Source organism: Anomaloglossus baeobatrachus, chromosome 2 (assembly GCF_048569485.1).
Source record: "Anomaloglossus baeobatrachus isolate aAnoBae1 chromosome 2, aAnoBae1.hap1, whole genome shotgun sequence".
Taxonomy (NCBI): Eukaryota; Metazoa; Chordata; class Amphibia; order Anura; family Aromobatidae; genus Anomaloglossus; species Anomaloglossus baeobatrachus.
In genome coordinates this window covers 534,632,095-534,651,843 of record NC_134354.1, presented here as the reverse complement: position 1 = coordinate 534,651,843, position 19,749 = coordinate 534,632,095, and the positions used below count along the sequence as shown (strand labels likewise).

General features: G+C 43.8%; 1 protein-coding gene across 5 annotated transcripts in view; it reads left to right on the top strand.

Annotated features, from left to right (window-relative positions):
- The window catches only part of HERC2 (HECT and RLD domain containing E3 ubiquitin protein ligase 2), a 415,490-nt gene that overhangs the window by 44,765 nt on the left and 350,976 nt on the right, over positions 1 to 19,749 (top strand). For all 5 annotated transcript variants that reach the window (XM_075336618.1, XM_075336619.1, XM_075336616.1 and 2 more), the window contains exons 5-6: positions 11,220 to 11,439; positions 17,884 to 18,020. In XM_075336618.1, coding sequence (XP_075192733.1) covers positions 11,220 to 11,439; positions 17,884 to 18,020 — 357 coding nt within the window. The remainder of the gene's footprint in view (positions 1 to 11,219; positions 11,440 to 17,883; positions 18,021 to 19,749) is intronic.

Genomic DNA, 19,749 nt, shown 5'->3' with positions numbered 1-19,749 from the left:
ATTTGGCCCATTCCAGCCCAACAATAGCAGCCCACAGCTGCCCCTGAAGTGGCGCATCTGGCACTGGACCCGACTCTTCCTGTTGCCCTGAAGTAATAAGGAGTTAATAGCAGCCCATAGCTGCCACTGAGTCCTAGCTTAGTCATATCAGGTATCTATGAGACTCCCCCCCCCACCCCCCCATCTCCTCCCCCCATCACTAATCTGTAAGTAAAAGTAAATAAACACAAACACACAAAAAATCCTTTATTTGAAATAAAAGAAAAAAAAAGTCCACCCTCCTTCACCACTTTATTAACCCCCAAAACACCCCTCCAAGTCCTACATAATCCATACAAGGTCCCACGACGCTTCCAACACTGCTACATCTGACGCTCACAGAAAGCACCATAGAACAAGACTTGTCCGCTGTGAGCTCCACGCAGGAACTGAAGTGAGCCGCGTGGTCAGCGATGATGTTACTCGGGTGATTTCCGGTCATGTTTGAGACTCCTTTCAAATGAGAAGTCACATGAATCGCAGTAAAAAAACACCTTCAGGGATTATATAGATAGGGGAGAAATGTAGGGAATTACGTAATAAAGATAATTACAAAAGTGATTAGGGGTAAAGATTGTTAGAAAATCCATTTTAGGTGTTGGACCACCCATGTAATAATTTGTAGAATGCAAAAGCAGAGTGTCACTCATACCCCGGCACTCTATTAGAAGCAGAACTGTGGAGAAAAAAACAAAATAGTACAGTCACTGCCAGATATTGCTGGTATAGAGGCGTGCCCTGGTTTAGTGTATGGTCAAGCACCTTATGTTTTCTGTAGGCCTGCAGTACTAGGACTATAGTGCTATAGTATAGCATTTGTTTATTTTTGGCAAATATTGTTTTTGTAGCAAGAAATCAATGTGGCAGTTTTGCCGCATCCCATAGTGTCCTATTACAGTGTACAGAGTCTCGCATGTGTCCAGCGGTACAGACATTCACACTTCATTTAGCTAGAGACCTATATTGGAAAGCCGATCTTAGACAAGAGAATCCCAGCAGTTAATATTTGATTTCCAAGAACTGTCACCGTAACTGGTTGCTTGGGGACATGGGTCAAGTGTTCAAATTGCATGTGGCCTTTAGATTAGTTAATAATCTCTTCTGTGACCACTGACCTGGCATTTTCACTTCTCCTATACACACGAATCTTCAAATTAGCTATAAACATGCAGGAAATATAGGCAATGTGCATTGCTTTACTTAAAAAATACACAAAAAAAGTGTATGTCCTTTCCACTATTAATCTAAGTAGATCATCATCTTCATATGTTTATGGCCCCTTACACATTGTGTTCTGATCTCCTTTCATTGGTCCCGTTGGGACTTCTATCCGAACCTCCTGCAAAACAAGTTACGGACGTATGTGCCGACTGGGCCATTGACTAGAATGGTGCAGATGGAGTCACTGTGTGCTCTGTCTTGCACCATTTTCGGGAGTTTACGCTTTCTAGAGTCTACATCTGAGTGTCCATCTCCAGAAAGCATATACTTCCGAAAGTGGTGCAAGACAGAGCACACAGTGACTCCATCTGCACCATTATAGTCAATGGTCCCATCGGCGCATGCGTCTGTAACCCGTTTTGCGGGGGGGCTTGGATGGAAGCCCCGACAGGACCACTGAACGGAGATGAGAACGTAATGTGAAAACATCAGCACTATGATCACAAATGGGATGTCTGATTCACATCTTTAGACAACTGATCCAAAGTTTCTAATTTTGGACCTATAAGAAGTAAAAGAAAAATCCCATAGGGGATGCATTGTATGCTGGTTTGCTATGTGATAGATGCCCCCTCAAACCCTCCCCCACCCCCCCCAAGAAAATAAAAATCAAAATCTGCAATACCATTTTTATGACGTGTGTAACCATGCCCATAATGACCCAATGCTTCACCTACTTTCATATGTGTAGGACTCTAGGTGTACTTTAAAGAGAACCTGTCACAACGTTTTCGGCCTATAAGCTGTGGCCACCACCACTAGTAGGCTCTTATATACAGCATTCTAACATGCTGTATATAAGAGCCCAGGCCGCTGTGTAGAACATTAAATATTTTTTTATAATACTCGCCTAGAAGGTCGCTCCGGTGCACAACAGTCGGATGAGTAGTGCTGTTCTCCGGGACCAGTGTCTCCCCTTTCGGCCATCTTGGTCTTCCTTATTCTGAAGCCGCGGTGCATGACGCGTCTACGTCATACACACGTGCCGGCATTAAGGTCATGCGCAGGCGCACTACAATACTTTGATCTGCCCTGAGCGGTCCCAGAGAACGGCGCCACCCATCCGACTGTTGTGCACCGGTAAGACCTTCTAGGTGAGTATTATAAAGTGTTTATGTTCTACAGCACAACCTGGGCTCTTATATACAGCATGTTAGAATGCTATATATAAGAGCCCAGTGGTGGTGGCCGCAGCTTATAGACAGAAAAAGTATTGACAGGTTCCCTTTAACACTTAGTTGCACAAAGGGTTAAACATAGAGGGTTATTCTTAAATGATTATTATTTTCTTAATCAATGGGATAGGAGTAAGCTTACTAATTGCTGGCGGTCAGACCACCGGAAACATTGAACCTGAGAATCTGGCTCTGCAGAGCCCCTTTTTTGAATGAAACCGGTGCATGCTTAACTTCTTCATTCATTGTCTATGGAAATACTAGCGACAACCAAACATTGTGCTCTGCGGAGCCCTGATCTTGGGACTACGGATGGTCCCAGTGTTCAGACCCCCAGCAATCAGCAAGTATCGTATTGATTGGATGAGAATATTAGGCAATCCGCTAACTGCATAAACTGATTGGAAAATGACAGGGTCCGTGCATTACGGTTCAGCAGGAGTAGTGTGGCTACATTGCTCTAGTGAAGGATGTGAGCGCTGCGGTACAGGGCACAGTTACCTATGTGGCGGAGCTCGTCTCCCCATTCACATACTGGAGCCCCATTCTGCTAATATGGGGTGATCTTGTGGGACAGATTGCTGTAGCCATTATTCAGCAGCCCAGTATTGGTGGCAATCTGGATTTGTCCCCAGAAGATCCTTATATATATATATATATAATATATATATATTGCTCTTGGCAGTTTCTATTCTCTGTATATAGCAGCCGCCCCATGCTTCTTTATATTTGTGGATAGACATTTGTCATTATTTTAGTTTTATATAGATCCTCAATGGTTACAGAGAATAAGTAAGTTTAGTGAATAGTTTAAGATTTTTTTATTTTTATTTTTTTATGTCCTTCTTTGTCATGTTGCATAAAAATCTATGTAGTGTTCACGACTAAAGCATTCCTTCCAGGGGGCCACTTTGACGGAACAGTTTTCATTTTTTACGATCTGTGAGATACTTCTGTAATGTTCCTGATATATTTGTCCTATAGTTGTGTTGTCCTCATGTTGTCCTGGTTGTGACCCAGTGAACACTGTTATTTCACACCGTGGGGGCTACGTTCCCTCTTGTGTTTACTACTGCTGCTGCTCGTGCCTCACATGCTCCAGTGATTGAGAAGCAGATGGTTATTTTGGTCTTCATATGACCCGTGTGCACATGGTGGATTGTGTATAGCGTTGAGGCATTCAAAAACAAGTCTCGCAAGTGGAAAATGCTTCAGGAAATTCTCCTTTTAAAGGGGTTGTTCGGTGTAAAATGATCAGTCTGCAGTCTCTCTGTGACTTGTGAATCCTCCCAGCACAGACACTGTGTGCTGCGAGGACTCGTGGCCAAGTGACTACAATTGTGCGATATGCATGCTCCTGGCCAAAACTTGACTAGTGGGTGCGGCCTTGCTCAATACAAGTGTATGGACTGGACGCATCCAACTAGTAGGCGCAGCTTTGCTCAATACACTTCTATTGAGTGAGGCTGCACCCACTAGTCAGGTGCTGATTGGGAACATATATATCGCACAATTGTGGCCATGTGACCGCCATTCCCGGCTCAGAAACCACAACTCCTCGCAGCACACAGTGTCGGCACTGGCAGGATTCATAAGTCTGCAGTCACATACAGAGACTGCAGACTGATCATGTTAGACCGGACAACCCCTTTAAGGCAACGTGCACATATTGAGTATTTAGTGATTTTTTTTTTACCTTTTAATATTTGTAGCCAAAACCAGGAATGGGTGAAAAATCCAGATATGGTGCCTGTGTTTCTATAAGGCCGGCGTCACACTTGCGATTGAAAAATCAGTCCAATTCTGAGGCCGGAGAGTAGGACGATTTTGTTTCACTTCTCATCGGTGTGCTGTCGGTGTGCTGTCGGTGTGCTATCCGTTTTTTTCCTCAGCAGCTGTTACTCATTTACAGTCATGTACAGGAGCATTTACAGTGTTCTCTGCTTCATGACAGAATTGTATTATGAAAAACGGATGTTACTAGGATGGTCCGTGTGCCATCTGGTTTTTTTTTCTCGCACCCATAGACTTCCTTTGGAGAGTCTCGCATGAGAAACTCTAGAAATCGCAGTATGCTGTGTTTTTTTTTTTTTTTTTTTTTTTTCTCGGTCCGATTTGGACTGAGGAAAAAATAGCAGATCGGAGCTGCCTCATTGATTTAACATTGGTCCGATTGCAATGCGAGATTTTATCGCATTGCACTTGTGCGAGTCAATCGCAAGTGTGACGCCGGCCTTATACTGTTCCCCTGATTTTCCACTCCTGGTTTTCATTTACAAATACTGGAATAAAGAAAAACTCACCAAATACTCAATGTGTTCACGTGACCTCAGGAGTTTTTCGAGGAACTTTTTGAAGAGTGATAGAAATGTTTTGGAAAGGTTGTGGTTTTTTTTTTGTTTTTTTTGCATCCTTTTCTTTGGACAGTGCCTAGAACAGAGCATATTCTATCAAAATTTGCTTCAAGAAGATGACACATACTTTTTTTTGGCCAACCAGACATTTTCCAAAACCTTAAAGGGAACCTGTCAGGTGCAATATGCACCCAGACCCACGAGTATTTCTGGGTGCATATTGCTAATCCCTGCCTAACCGTCCCACCATACAGTAGCATAAATAAAGAGATCTTTAGAAAAAGAATTTCTAAAGATCATTTATCTTATGCTAATGAAGCCAGCAACTAATCACAAAGGCATTAGTTCCCTTGGCTAGCCGGCCCACGTAGCTTGTTAGCATGCCCCTGTGGAATAACAAGAAGTTCTACTACTGGATGTGTTGTGTTGTGTGTTTTATAAAAAAAAAAAAAAAAAAAAAAAAAAATCTCCCTGTGATGAGATAAAAATATCCTATGTACATTGAAAGCCTGGTCTGTCGGGGCAACTTCTTCAGCACTGCCACTTTCTAAATTTAAAAAGTCAGATTACCGGGTGCAGCTGTTCAGTGATACATCGTTGGATTCAGGATCTCTTTGCCTACTTCATGCTGCTCTCAGATGACATAACAAAAACCAGGTGATCGTTTCCCTTTAAATGGCAAAAAGTCACAAAAACACATGCAGGAAATGTTTTTTATTTGTTCTAATGCCAAAACCTGGTGCAAAATCCTTTTAACCCCTTCATGACTGTGGGGCATACGGGTACCTTCCTATTTTTATGTGACTTAACGACCAGGGACGTACCCATACATCCCAAAAAAAGCAGGCTACAGGGGGCTGTGCACACGTGATCGCGGCCGATTACTCTGATTACCTGACAGCCGAGTCACTGCCCCAGCAGCCAGGGATGGTGCTTGCGCTGTGCCTGGCTGGTTAACCCCCTAATTGCCACGATCAATATCGATCGGGATTCTTAGGGGATTAGGAGAGGAATTGCGCTCCCTCTTACCTCTGATCTGGACCCCTGCGATGTAATTGCAAGGACCTGATCGTTGTCATGGTGACCCGAGGTCGTCATGACGACTTCCGGGTCCCTTGACTGCTGGGGGCCTACAGAGAGCGTCTGTGATCATGCCTGCTGTCTGATCACACACACACGCTCACTGCAGCACTGACAGCTGCGATGTCCTGTTCATCGAGCACTGCAGAACATTGCAGCTGATATCAGAGCACTGTGGGGTGCTGTCCCATAAAGGGACAGTGAAAAAATTAAAAAAAAAGTTTAAAGACAGCAAAAATATTTTTAAAAAAATCAGAAAATAAAGAACAAAAAATATTCCAATATAGTTTTTTTTGTGTAAAAAAAAACAAAAAAACCCACATTTGGTATCGCTGCATCCGTAACAACCTGAGTGATAAACCTGACGCTAGTTAACCCCTTCAGCAAACACAGTAAAAAAAATAAACAACGCAGCAAAAGCTGTCTTTTCAACATACAGATGACAAAAAAAGTAGAATAAAATGCGATCAAAAAGTCATATAAAAAAATATGGTACCACTGAAAACAACATCTTGTCCTGCAAAAAACAAGCCGCCGTACAGCTCCATCAGCCAAAAAGTAAAAAAGTTATAGCTCTCAGAATACAGCAATACAAAAACTGTTTTTTTTTCTTTCCCTATAATATTGGTTTTATGGTGTAAAAGCGGCAAAACAAAAAAAAAAGTATATAAATATGGTATTGCTGTATTTGTACCGACTTGAAGAATAAAGCTATCATTACTTTTACGGCACTGTGAACGGCATAAAAAAAAAAAAAGAAAACCTATTCCTGAATTGTTATTTCTTCTTGATTCTGCCTAACAAAAACTGAAATAGAAAGTGATAAAAAAATTGTGGCCAAAAATGGTACCAATAAAAATCCAACTCATCCCGCAAAAAACAAGCCCTGACATAACTCTGTCAGCAGAAAGATAATAAAAACTATAGCCTTGAAATTCCGATTATGCAAACGTGTGATAGTCGCCAAACTTAAAAAAAACTATATAAACCTGGTATTGCTGTAATTGTACTGACCAGAATCACCTATACCGCTAGGAGAACGGCATAAAAAATAAGTAGATAAAGCCAATTCTTCAACTGCTGTTGATTTGTTCATTCTGCCTCTACAAGATTGCAGTATGGCGCAGCTCATATTTATCCTGCGCTCTATGCTGAGTGCTTGCACCGGGATTACCTTTAGGTGCGTGCCCACAAACAGGAATAGCAGCATATTGGACGCAGCATCTTTTCGCTGCGTCCAAACCGCTAGGTTTTGCAGTACAAGCACAGTGTATGGATTGATAGAAATCCCATTTACCATTGTGCTTCTATTCTCTGTAGCGTATACTGACATGCAGCGCGACTTCCCTAGATGCAGCATGTCAATTTATGGTGCCGAGACACAAGTGTCCATAACTGGGAAAAGGGAGTTTGCGGCCTCATTAGTGAATGGATCCGTCGTGGGTTTCACCTGAATCACGTATTTCGGAGATGTAAATTGAAACCCCAGTGTAAGCGCTCAGCATGGTGCACAAAATAAATGTGAACTGATCCAAAATGTTCTGTACCAAAATTGTCACCAAATAGCATTCAACTAAACCCACAAAAACACAAGTCTCTACTCAGGTCCGTCATCGGCAAACGGAAATATAGGGGGCTTCAATGTTACTGGTAGCACAAAAGCTCTCAAAATACGCTATGGCTCCGCCCTCAAAAAAAGAATCAGTAAAATCTGCGCTCCCAATCAAAATGTCCCCCTCTCTGAGCCCCACAATGTGGCTAAGCCACAGTTGGCGTCTACATGTTTGCCATTGTCATTGTAGTGAGGAGAGCCGACTAAAATGTACGGGTTGCAGGTTTACAGAAGCACAAGCTGGGCACAATTTACGGGCACTACAATGTACTGGGCACAAGGGCTTATTTGCAATTTTTAATTCTGCAGCATTCACTGTTTGACACCATGGGTGTTTTCCAGAGACTACATAATCCCTACACCCGAACATGAATTTACAGAGGGGTGTAATTTCCAAAATGTGGTTATTTGAGGGGGATTTCTTCTGTTCTGGCACTTAGGAGCTTTGCAATTGGAGTCCGCAAACTATTCTAGGAAAACCTGTGCTCTAAATATCAAATGGTGCTCCTTCCCCCCCCCTGAGCCCTGTGGTGCGGCCAAACAGTACTGTATGGTCACATGTGGGGTATTTCCACGTTCAGGAAAAATTGTGTAACACATTATGTGGCATTTTTTTTTACCTATTCTGTTTGTGAAAATTTGGAAATCTTGGGTTAAAACAACATTTTAGTGGTAAAAATGTAATTTTTTGTTCACCGCCCATAATAGTATAACATTTTGTGACACACATGTGGTGTCAATATGCTCACTGCACCCTTGGATGAATTCATTGATGGGTGCAGTTTGTAAAATGGGGTCACTTGTGGGGGGATTTGTGCTGTTCTGGCACCTCAGGAGCTCTGCCAATGTGATGTGGCACCCGCAAACCATTCCAACTAAATCTGCACTCCAATATGGCACTCCTTCCCTTCCTCATTTTGTACTGTGCCTCAGAAGTAGTTTTCTACCACATATGGGGTATTGGCGTACTCAGGAGAAATTGCACAACAAATTGTATGGTTCATTATCTCCTGTTACCCTAGTGAATTTGAAAAATTGGTGTTAAAGGGAAGGTGTCGTAAACAAAATATAATTTTTTCAATAACTGAAAAAATTTAAAGTATTAATGTTTTAATGTTTTGTTTTAAATAAAATTATTTGTTTTTAATTGAGAAAAATATAAAAAGAAAATTAAGTATTTATATTTGCCACTCTTAAACACGAGGGGGAGCAGCTGCTGAAATCTTGCTGCAGAGATACTGTAGAACTAGCTCACATTACAACTGCAGTAAAAGTGGGTGGAATCTGCTCTCCTGTGTGTGATGTCACAGCTCCCCCTCCCAATCTGGGTGTTTCCTTAAGGATAAGGAAAGATGAAGTTTAGGATCACAGTGCGGAGCCATTTTGTTGGTAGCCACAGAGTGATCCTAATATGTCTAAAGTGTCAATAAAGCCAGCTGCATACATACATACAGCTCCACTGTATCCCGCGCCACACTGTGTCCCAATTCCCCGCTGGCTGTTTCCCAATTCCCCGCTGGCTGTTTCCTTATGCCTGCTGACTGTATCCCGCGCACCCATATACTGTGCTGCCGGCCGGGATTGGAGGTTTGAGGTGACATACGGCCAGGAGGGATGATCTGCAGCTTGAGCGGCACTGCACTACAGATGTCATGCCGCACTCACCGCTCCCAGCCACATGCACTCACTGCAGACCTGCGCCCCCGGCAGCCTGTACTGCCAGCGATCACAGTACGAGCAGCGGAAGCACAAGGGGAGCAGGGGGTGCGGAGTGCGGTGGGAGGGTGCGGCACAGTGCGGGGGCGTGGCAGAGTGCGGGGGGAGGGGGGCAACAGGATCAGTTACATTGCCAGGCACCGGTACTCTCCCCATCCATCCCGGCGGATGACAGCTTACGCTGTCTCCCAAAGATGCCGGTGATCTCCTCCCTTTGGTATGATCTGGACAGCCTAGGGGGCGTGTCCATTTCACAGCAGACGCTGTTCTGTATAAGTATAGGGTCGGAGTCCGACTATCAGACCCAATGCCCTGCGGGCTGCCATAAAGGAGGTGAGTAACTGTCGTTACACACAGTAAATCCAAGATGGCAGCCCCCAGTGCTTCAGTAAAACTAGAATTAAATAAAAAACAAACAGTGAATTTAATTTTGTATTAAAAATACTTGATTTCATAATCACTATTTTAATACAAAAATAAAAAAAACACGAGACCCTACCTTTTAATTAAAAACATTTTTTTTTTGTTTTCACAGCTCAACATTCTAAAATTCTGTGGAACCCCTGGGGGTTCCAGGTGCTCACCAGCCATCGAGATAAATTCCTTGAGGGGTCTAACTTTCAAAATGGTGTCACTTGTATAGGAGATCAACTGTTTAGGCACCTCAGGGGCTCTCCAAACACATGGCGTCAGCTAATGATTTCAGCCAATTTTTTAGCCAAATGGTGCTCCTTCCTTTCCGAGTTCTGCTATGCGCCCAAACAGTTGATTTCCACCAGATATGAGGTATTTGCGTATTCAGGAGAAATTGCAGAATACATTTTACGGTGCATTTTTTTTTCCTGCTACCCTTGTGAAAAAAGCTACCTGGTTGAAGTAACAATTTTGTGGTAAAATTATATATTTTGTTTTTATTTTCACGGCTCAACGTTATAAACTTCTGTCAAGCCTCCAGGGGTTCAAAGGGCTCGCCAAACATCTAGATAAATTACTTGAGGGGTCTAATTTACAAAATGTTTTCACTTGTGGGGGAGCTCAACTATTTAGGCACATCAGGGGCTTTCCAAACGCGACATGGCATCCGGTAATGATTCCAGGTAATTTTGCTTCAAAAATTGGAGCTCCTTTCTTTCCGAACCCTGCCGTGCGCCCAAACAATTGATTTCCTTCACATATGAGCTATCTGGGTACTCAGGACAAATTGCACTATAAATTTTATTGTGCATTTTTTCCTGATACTCTTGTGAAAATGCAAAATTTTATGGCTAAAGTAACATATTTTTGTGTTTTTAATAAAAAAAAATGTATTCCTTCCACATTGCTTTGGTTCCTGTGAAGACTAAAGGGTTATTTAAACTTCTTGGATGTGGTTTTGAGTACATTGAGGGGTTCAGTTTTTAGAATGGTGTCACTTTTGGGTATTTTCTGTCACTTGGATCCCGCAACGTGACTTCAAATGCGATTTGGTCCCTAAAAAAAAAAATGGTTTTGTAAATTTTGTTGGAAAAATGAGAAATTGCTGATTAACTCTGAACGCTTCTAACTCACTAACAAAAAAAAATTTGTTTCAAAAATTACGTTGGTGTAAAGTAGACAAGTGGACAATGAAATTTAGTAACTATTTTGTGTGACATAACTCTCGGATTTATGGCCATAAAATTTCAAAGTTTGAAAATTGCGACATTTTTGCCAAATTTCCATAAATGTCAAAAAATTTGGCCTAAATTTACAACTATCATGAAGAACAATATGTCACGAAAAAATATTCTCATAGTCGCTGGGATCCGTTGAAGCGTTCCAGAGTTATAACCTGTCAAAGTGACACTGGTCAGTATCGTAAAAAATGGCCTGGTCAGAAGGGTGTTTTATTGGCCGGGGTGAAGGGGTTAATAAAGACCCCTCGTATCGTTTCCCAGCACTACAGACTTAAATTCATCATTTGTTTTTGTGCTTGTTTTGTATAGGTATTTTATAAGGTTTTGAGCTATTATTAGTCAGTAATGATGCTATTTATTTCTACAGATGTGAATGAACTGAAGGAGAGCCTCTACGTGCTGGTAAAGGAGCAGCAAGTGCTCGTCACCCAGACTGCCACCACCACCCTCTCCGCCATCAGGCTAAAACAAAGGCTGGTCATACTGGAGCGATATTTCATTGCACTCAACAGAACTGTTTTTCAGGAAAATGTCAAAGTGAAGTGGAAAAGTAACATAGTTCCTCCTCCTGCAGCAGAAAAGAAAGGGTAATTACTACTTACTACTCCATGCTAAGGCCCTGTGCGCACTTACCGTTTTTTCCCGCGAATTTCCTGCGGTTTTGCTGCATGTTTCGCTGCAGAAAATGTTCATAACATCTCTGCAGTGAATCACCAGCAAAACCTATGGAAAAAAAAAAATGCTGTGCGCATTATGCGGAATTTGACAGCTGCATGTTTTGCTGCGGGATGCAAAAACAATTGCATGTCACTTCTTTTCCGCACGTCGCTGCGGGATTTCACTCCATTGACTGCAATGTAATCGTGAAATCCCGCAGGGAATAACGCAGGCAGCAAATTCTGTGCGGTTCATTGCGTTTTCCGGCGTTATTACCTCCGGTATTTCGCGGTTTACCTCCGGTAATGTACATCGCTGCCTGCGGTTTGCAGGGAAGTGATGTCATTATGCCGGAAAGAGGAAGCGGAGCAGAGTAAACACACACATATCACAGACACACACAGACATCAGAAACACAAACATAGAACACAGACATATAGAATACACATAGAAAGCAAACGGAAATATATAAAACAAAACACGTGGGCTCCGCCGTATTTTTACCTTTCAGCCGAGGTAAGCACACAGCGGCGGCCCGGTATTCTCAGGCTGGGGAGGGCAAGGGGCAGGGTTAATGTCCCCCGCCTCCCTCCCACCTCCCGCAGCCGAAAATATCAGCTGCAGCTGCCCCGGGACTGTCTCATGCATTATGCGACAGTCCCGGAGTGTCCCCGGCTCTTCTTGTTGCCATGATGCAGTGGCAATCAAGGTAATGTAAGCAGTTAATGGTGGCGGATTGCCGCCACTACGTCCAGGCTTGATCATGGCAGCGTCTATGTGACAGCTGACGTGATCAACCCGTAAGTAAAGTGAAAAAACACACCGAAAAATCCTTTATTTTAAATAAAACACAAAAAAGCTCCTGGTTCACCCGTTTATTAACCCCCCCCGAAATACACAGCTCCGGCGTAATCCACATCCTGCGATGCTTGCATCCAGCCGCGACTGACACAGTGCTGAATGCAGCCTCGCAGCGAGACAGCAGAGGTAACCACAGGGCATTTCCTACGGCCGGTAATGTGAACACACTGCCGACTGTGAGAAATGCAGCGTGTGCTCACAGGGACTCTATCTATCTATCTATCTATCTCAGAATGAAATGACTTTTTTTTTTTTTTCTTCAATGTGCTTTATTGCATGCGGTTTTCTGGTGCGGTTTGCCGCGTTTTTTTACCGCGGGTGCGGTAATCTTTCAATGCCTGCGGAATTTTCTTGAGAACATTCCATTTTCCAGTGCGCACAAAGCCTTATAGTGTCTTAATCGACGCTCAGCCACGCTATTTATGTGCTTGTAGTGGTGATATTGGTGCAGGCTAGAAAGCTCTAGCACCGTGCCATATGGAAAGTTTTTCAGTATTGATGAGTGTGGTAATTTTTCTTGTTGTAGCGCTTTATCATATGTTAGGATTTATAGATTCAATACTGTATATAAAATCTAGCATTTCTCTAAGGCCTAATCCACACGGACTGAGTGGAGTGCGATAAAACATTGCATTCCACTCGGACCAATATTAGCCTATGTGCCAGCACCCATGAGCGATTATTTTCTCGGTCCCAATCAGACCGAGAAAACAATAGCAGCATGCTGTGACTGTAATGCGAAACTCTTTCCCTCGCACCCATTCAAGTCTATGGGGTGAGATAAAGATCGCACTGCACTCTGGTGTACCGCGTGTGCAGTGCGAGGATTGCAATAGCCGGCAACGGAGCAGAAAGCGAGAGAAATCCCTCCCTCCCCTCCTCAGTGCCGGCCCGCCCCTCCTCAGTGCCGGCCCGCCCCCCCGTAGCTGAGGTCCGATCGCATGATTGGACCTCAGTCGCAGTAACACTCGCATGACACTTGTCTCCTGCTGTGCTGCCAGCGCGAGCCGAGTGTCATGCGAGAATCGCAGTAGCCCCCGTGTGGCCTCGGCCTAATTAGTGGACTGCTGCTGACAGCTCCGTCCTGCCATGCTCACACTTGGCATTTTTTCTTTTTTTTTTTTAAAGTGCTCATTTAAGCGCTTCAGATGAGACTGTGAACTTGGTAAGCCAAAACTCCGACTCCACATTCTTGGCTGTAGAATTTTCACACTTGTGGGATACCTATCTGCTGTGAATCTATTTTGGCTTTTCTTCAGATGTTATCCATGGCAATAAAAGGTCAATCGTATAGTGAAATCATGCTCCAGATAATTCTTAAGTATAGGCACCTGCTAATGACCTCTTCTACTATTTAGAATGCAGCGCAGAACAAGGGTTGTCTCTTCTACCTGTTGATAGATTCTTGGAGAGTATTCATAGAATAGATAATCTGATGTCCCTAACAATGCGAAAAAACGTATTTCAGTGACATTCTCTCTTTACACTGGTTTAAAGGGCTTGTCCAAGTTAAAAAAAAAAAAAAAAAAAAAAAAATGGAGGTCTCCGATCTCCAGATAGTAGCCTAAGGGGTACTTTGCACGTTGCGACATCGGTGTCGCGCTAGCGATGCCGAGCGCGATAGTACCCGCCCCCGTCGCACATGCGATTTCTTGTGATAGCTGCTGTAGCGAACATTATCGCTACGGCAGCTTCACACGCACTTACCTGCCCTGCGACGTCACTCTGGCCGGCGACTCGCCTCCTTCCTAAGTGGGCGGGTTGTGCGGCGTCACAGCAACATCACACGGCAGGCGGCCAATAGAAGCGGAGGGTCGGAGATGAGCGGGACGTAAACATCCTGCCCACCTCCTTCCTTCCGCATAGCCGGTGGAGGCAGGTAAGGAGATGTTCCTCGCTCCTGCGGCTTCACACACAGCGATGTATGCTGCCGCAGGAACAAGGAACAAAATCGTATCTCCTATTGGTGCGACATTATGAAAATGACCAACGCTACACAGATCACCGATTTTCGACGCTTTTGCGATCGTTTATTGGCTTTACACGTTGCAACGTCGTTACCGATGCCGGATGTGCGTCACTTTCGATTTGACCTTGCCGATATCGCAGTAGCGATGTCGCAGCGTGCAAAGTACCCCTTAGTCTTTGGAAGATGGATTTCTAGTTTGGCCTCAAGACTAGAAACGAGCAATCTCGAATTGTAAAGTTCGGGTTCGTACCAAATACCGCTTGTTCAGGTCTCTGTCCCAAACACATTCAAACTGTACATCTGGTTCCTTTTCAGGTTTGTCGTCCAAATAAAGCTTGTTGAATGGCTGTAGATCAGCCATTCAGCAAGCTTTTTCGGTATTGGCACTTCTGTCTCCATCACAGCCATGTCAAGTATTGTCATCTCTGTGATTAGCTGGCGCACCACTTGGAGTAAAAAAAAAATAAAAATGATGTGGCCTCCCACCCTATTGTCTATATCAAGCGCCGGTAAAATAGACAGCTATGGACTGCAACCCCCAGTGGTCTGCTTTACTTTGGCTGGTTATCAAAAATAGAGGGGATCCCATGCTTTTTGATTTTCTTTTTTAAATTCCTTAAATTAATAATTATAAAAATGGCATTGGGTTCCACCTTACTTTTCATAACCAGCCAAGGTAAAGCAGACTATTAGGGGCTGGTATTATCAGGGTGGAATGGTCCATGGTTATTTGGCCCTTCCCAGCCCAAAAATAACCTGGCTCTTCCCAATTGCCCTGATGCAGCTGCAATCCGGGTAATACTTTTGGAGTTGATGTCGGCTGTGAATTGACAGCTGGCATCAAGCCCAGGGATTAGTAATGGATAGGCGTCTATTAAATTCAGACTTTATTTGAATAAATACTCCCCCCACATGGCCTCGTTCACCAGTTTATTAAATTTAAAAAATTCTGACAATAATCCAACAGGTACTATCCCACGACTCCCATCGTTTGCTATGGAGTATCATTCTGGGAAAGTTCTCATACCAAGTGTCCTTAGGGTTACTGCCTGTCAGCGCCCACCCTGGTTTGTCCCACGTGCGCTGACGTCAGTAACCTTATATGACCTCACCGCTCGTGGGAAACTCCGGGTCTGGTGCTGCCCTCTGCGATTGCAATACTCGGAGAGAGCAATGAGGTCATATAAGGCTACTGACATCATAACTGCTCTCACATGGTGTTGTGGCAGCGCTGCCGTTCGGTGAGAGCCGTGATGACGTCAGTAACCTTACTTGACCTCACTGCTCTCGCCGGGTGTTGCGGTCACAGAGGTCAGCGCCAGACCTGGAGTTTCCCACGAACGGTGAGGTCTTCTAAATTACTGACATAAGCGCCTATGGGAAAAGCGCTAATTTTAATTAAAACTGGGTGTTAGCTGTGCGAAACATGCAATGACTGACAGTCTGCTCTCATAATCACACACTGTTATGCAGAGAGCATAGCTAACACAGTACAGCAGAAGTTAACTTTGCATCATTCAGTACTTCCATCTCCAGGCAGCCAATGTAGGGAAAGAGTAATACAGCAGACCTCACAACCCTGTAAGGCCTGTTTCACACATCAGTGAAAAACGGATGCATATGTCCCTCCTTGTGCCATGATTCACCGTACACGTGGGTTATTCATGTGGTATCTGTGATCCGTCATCCGTGATGGCACATGGAGATAAACTCACCTGTCCACACTCCTGCTGTCCGTGGTACTGAACTCTTCGGCTCTGCTGTATTTCCGGCTGCCGCTGACCCCGCTGCAGCTACTACCGGGTCGCGGTGCTGTGCATAAATGCAAATGCATGACCATAATTAATCAGCCTGGAAGCAGCAGAGAGCAGCGGTTGAACACCGTGTCGTTAGAGAACGTGAGCATAAAAGCTTTTTATTTTCAATGTACGTGTTTTCCTGGTACATGTTTCACAGATCACAACATAGTGTGGCCATGGGACATCAGTAATTCCAGCGGACGTGGCTCTGTGCAGAAATCAGACACGCGTGTACACCGCACGAAAACATGGTCAGTGAAAAATCACTGATGTGTACGCAGACCTTTTTGATTTTAATGGGTCTGCATCTATCCGTGATTCTGGTATGTATAAAAACCAGCACATGCGTACCAGAATTACTGACGTGTGAATGAGGCCTAAGAGTGCAACTGCAAATGTTTGTACTTTGTGTTTGTAATGAGATGAGGTTCAACTCTGTTGTACTGTTATAATCAGGCACAGCTCTGTATCAGAGCTGGCAGCAGGATGAGAGGATAAGTGTTTATAATGAGATAAGTTTCACTTATGTAGTGATATGTTGGCCCTGATCTCACTACAGAGCTGTGTGTAATTATGAGAACAGACTCATTTCATGTCTCACACTGGTAATATACCTCTTTATTTCAAATAAGCTCTGAAGGCAGATTTCCATGCACCGATGTGTCCGACCCATAGATCTTAACAGCTCATTCACCTATAAGAAAAATATGGATTTCTTTAGAATAATACATCAGATCGCGGATATCAAGGTAACATTATATTCCGCTTCTTATGATGACTTAAGCCTGCTTAAAACGTTGTAGTTTCGCATACGATATCGTATGCGATTTGCAACGCCCCCATCGTATGTGTAGCACGTTCAATTTGTTGAACGTGCCGCCCAAACGATTAACCCCTGTCACACGTACTTACCTTCCATACGACCTCGCTGTGGGCGGCGAACGTCCACTTCCTGGAGTGGCAGGGACGTTCGGCGTCACGCGGCAACCGGCCAATAGAAGCGGAGGGGCGGAGCTGAGCGGGACGTAAACATCCCGCCCACCTCCTTCCTTCCGCATTGTGAGCCGGGAGCCGCAGGACGCAGGTAAGATCTGTTCATCGTTCCCGGAGTGTCACACACTGCAATGTGTGCTACCCCGGGTACGATGAACAATCTGACGTGCAATTCTAGAGAAAGGTACAATTTGTATGCGATGAACGTATTACCGTTCAATCGCACGTACCTGTCACACACTACAATGTAACTTACAATGCCGGATGTGCGTCACTTACGACGTGACCCCGTCGACACATTGTAAGATATATTGCAGCGTGTAAAGCAGGCTTTAGGAGGGCTGATCTTATGGACAGATTAAGCCAGCCCCTTTCTTTCTCTATGATGATACAATGTTGTATTTTATGACACAGTATCATTCTGAGTTGGGGATCACTTCATTATAAGTAAAGCAATGCGTCCAAGTTGTTCAACTTTTTGTGTACATTATATATAAATTACAGAATGACTTCATGTGACTTCCACCATGGATTTACTAAAGATAGTGGCCAAAGTACAGAGGATCGAAGAGGATAACTGTTTTTCTTGTGACCACTTGTAATTTGTTTTTCTGTAATTTCACTTTGTTTGACCATTGACTCTCTTGTCATTTAAGAACGCTTTTCAGATTTGTTTTTCCCAGTACTTGAAGCACTCTTCTTCTTTCCACATTTGTTATGTGGCTTCTAAAATTGCTGACTTCGTTTTGCAGGGAGGACATATTTGAGCATACCTTTCATGTGCACAGCTCCCGTCCGGTAGGCCAGGGGGTGGAAGGACTCGCTAGAGTTGGCTCCCGAGCTGCTCTGTCATTTGCCTTTGCTTTTCTGCGTAGAGCATGGCGATCAGGTAAGTTTCTATGATTCTTCATTGTCAGTTGCCGTGTGAATGACTTGTATTTTTATGTTGTTTTTTTTCCTCCTTATGGAAGTTAACAAATGTAAGGCTTAGGCTAGACCCATAAAAAATATCATGATTTTTGTTTTACCCATACTTTAGATATTTGAGCAAGTGATGCTGCTGCTTCTTTATATACTGAACCGGGCCCTTTAGAGGGAGTCTCACCACCTCACGTATTGGCTGAGGTCTAGGTAAATCCTCACAAACATCCTGCAAGGCTGCATATCATATTCAATACAGTTCTCAAATCCCGAATGTCTTGATGGTCTTGCAGGTAGAACGCTAATTTACCTGTAAGAGTCCATTTTGAAGATTTTGTCCTCTTCCCCACAACCTTAGCCGCACTGTGCCGCCTTGTGTGTCCCTACCCCAACAGCTCTGTACTGATTCTGTTCACTTATTGAAGTGCTAATACAGTCGTTCTAAGATCGGGGCCACACGTTGGACAAATGGGATTCTCGCATGACACTCTGCTCATGCTGGCATCACAGTGGAAGCCGAGTGTCATGCGAGTGTCCCTGCGACTGAGGTCCGACAATGCGATCGGACCTCAGCTGCAGGGGGCGGGCCGGCGCTGCGGAGGGGAGGGAGGGATTTATCTCCCTATCTCCTCCGTAGACAGCTATTGCCATTCTCGCCCTGCACTCGCGGTACACCGGTGTTCTGTGAGTGCAGTGCGATTTTTCTTTCACCCCATAGACGTGAATGGGTGCGAGCGAAACCAGGATCGCATTACAGTCACAGCATGCTGCAATTCTTTTCTTGGTCCGATTAGGGCTGAGAAAATAATCGCTCATGGGTGCTGGCACATAGAGTAATATTGTTCCGAGTGGAATATGATGTTTTATCGCATGCTAGTCGCTCCGATTTTCATGTCGTGTGTCTTAGGCCTCATGCCACTTCTCTAACCCCAGAACATGCTGATCTCACTCATCTCACCTCAGTAGCTGTTGATGACTTTTTCTAGTTTTTGTTTAATGATCTGTATACACTCCACGTGCCTCCAGAAATAAACGAAAACCACACTGAAACAAAAAAGCTGCGGCACCTCGGTGTTTGTACAGTGTGTTTGTGTAGGCATCATCACCCCTTTTTTTTTTTTCATCTTCCCTGTTGGATCCAGTCTTTCTTTAATTTGTCAAACTGGATGTTCTAAGAAAGATTATCACTTTTTACAATTTCTGCAATTTTTACTTAAGTGTTTAGTGTGTATGTAGTAGATGCAGAATGGAATCAAAGTGATCACTACTATTGTAAGGCTGTGTGCGCACGCTGAGTTTTTTGTTGTAGATTTGGTGAAGATTGTTGCCCAAATCTCTATGTCTATCCTCATGCCAGTGAAGTCAATGCCAATTCTGAAGCATGTTACTTCTTTTTTCTTTTACAGTTTTTTGGGTGCAGAAAAAAAATTAACAGCACGTCAATTGTTGGTGTGTTTTTTTTTTTTTTTTTTTTTTTTTTTAAGCTTTTCATTAATTTCACAAAAAAATGCACCTAATCTGCAGCGTGTACACATACCCTAATAGTTTGTCATGGAAAACTGCAGAACTATTCAGTGCCTCGTCACATTATAGTTCTTAGGAATACAATCCATTCTCACATGTATTTTTCGGACTATAAGACGCACCTAACCATAAGACACACCCTGGTTTTAGAGCAGGAAAATAGAAAAATAAAA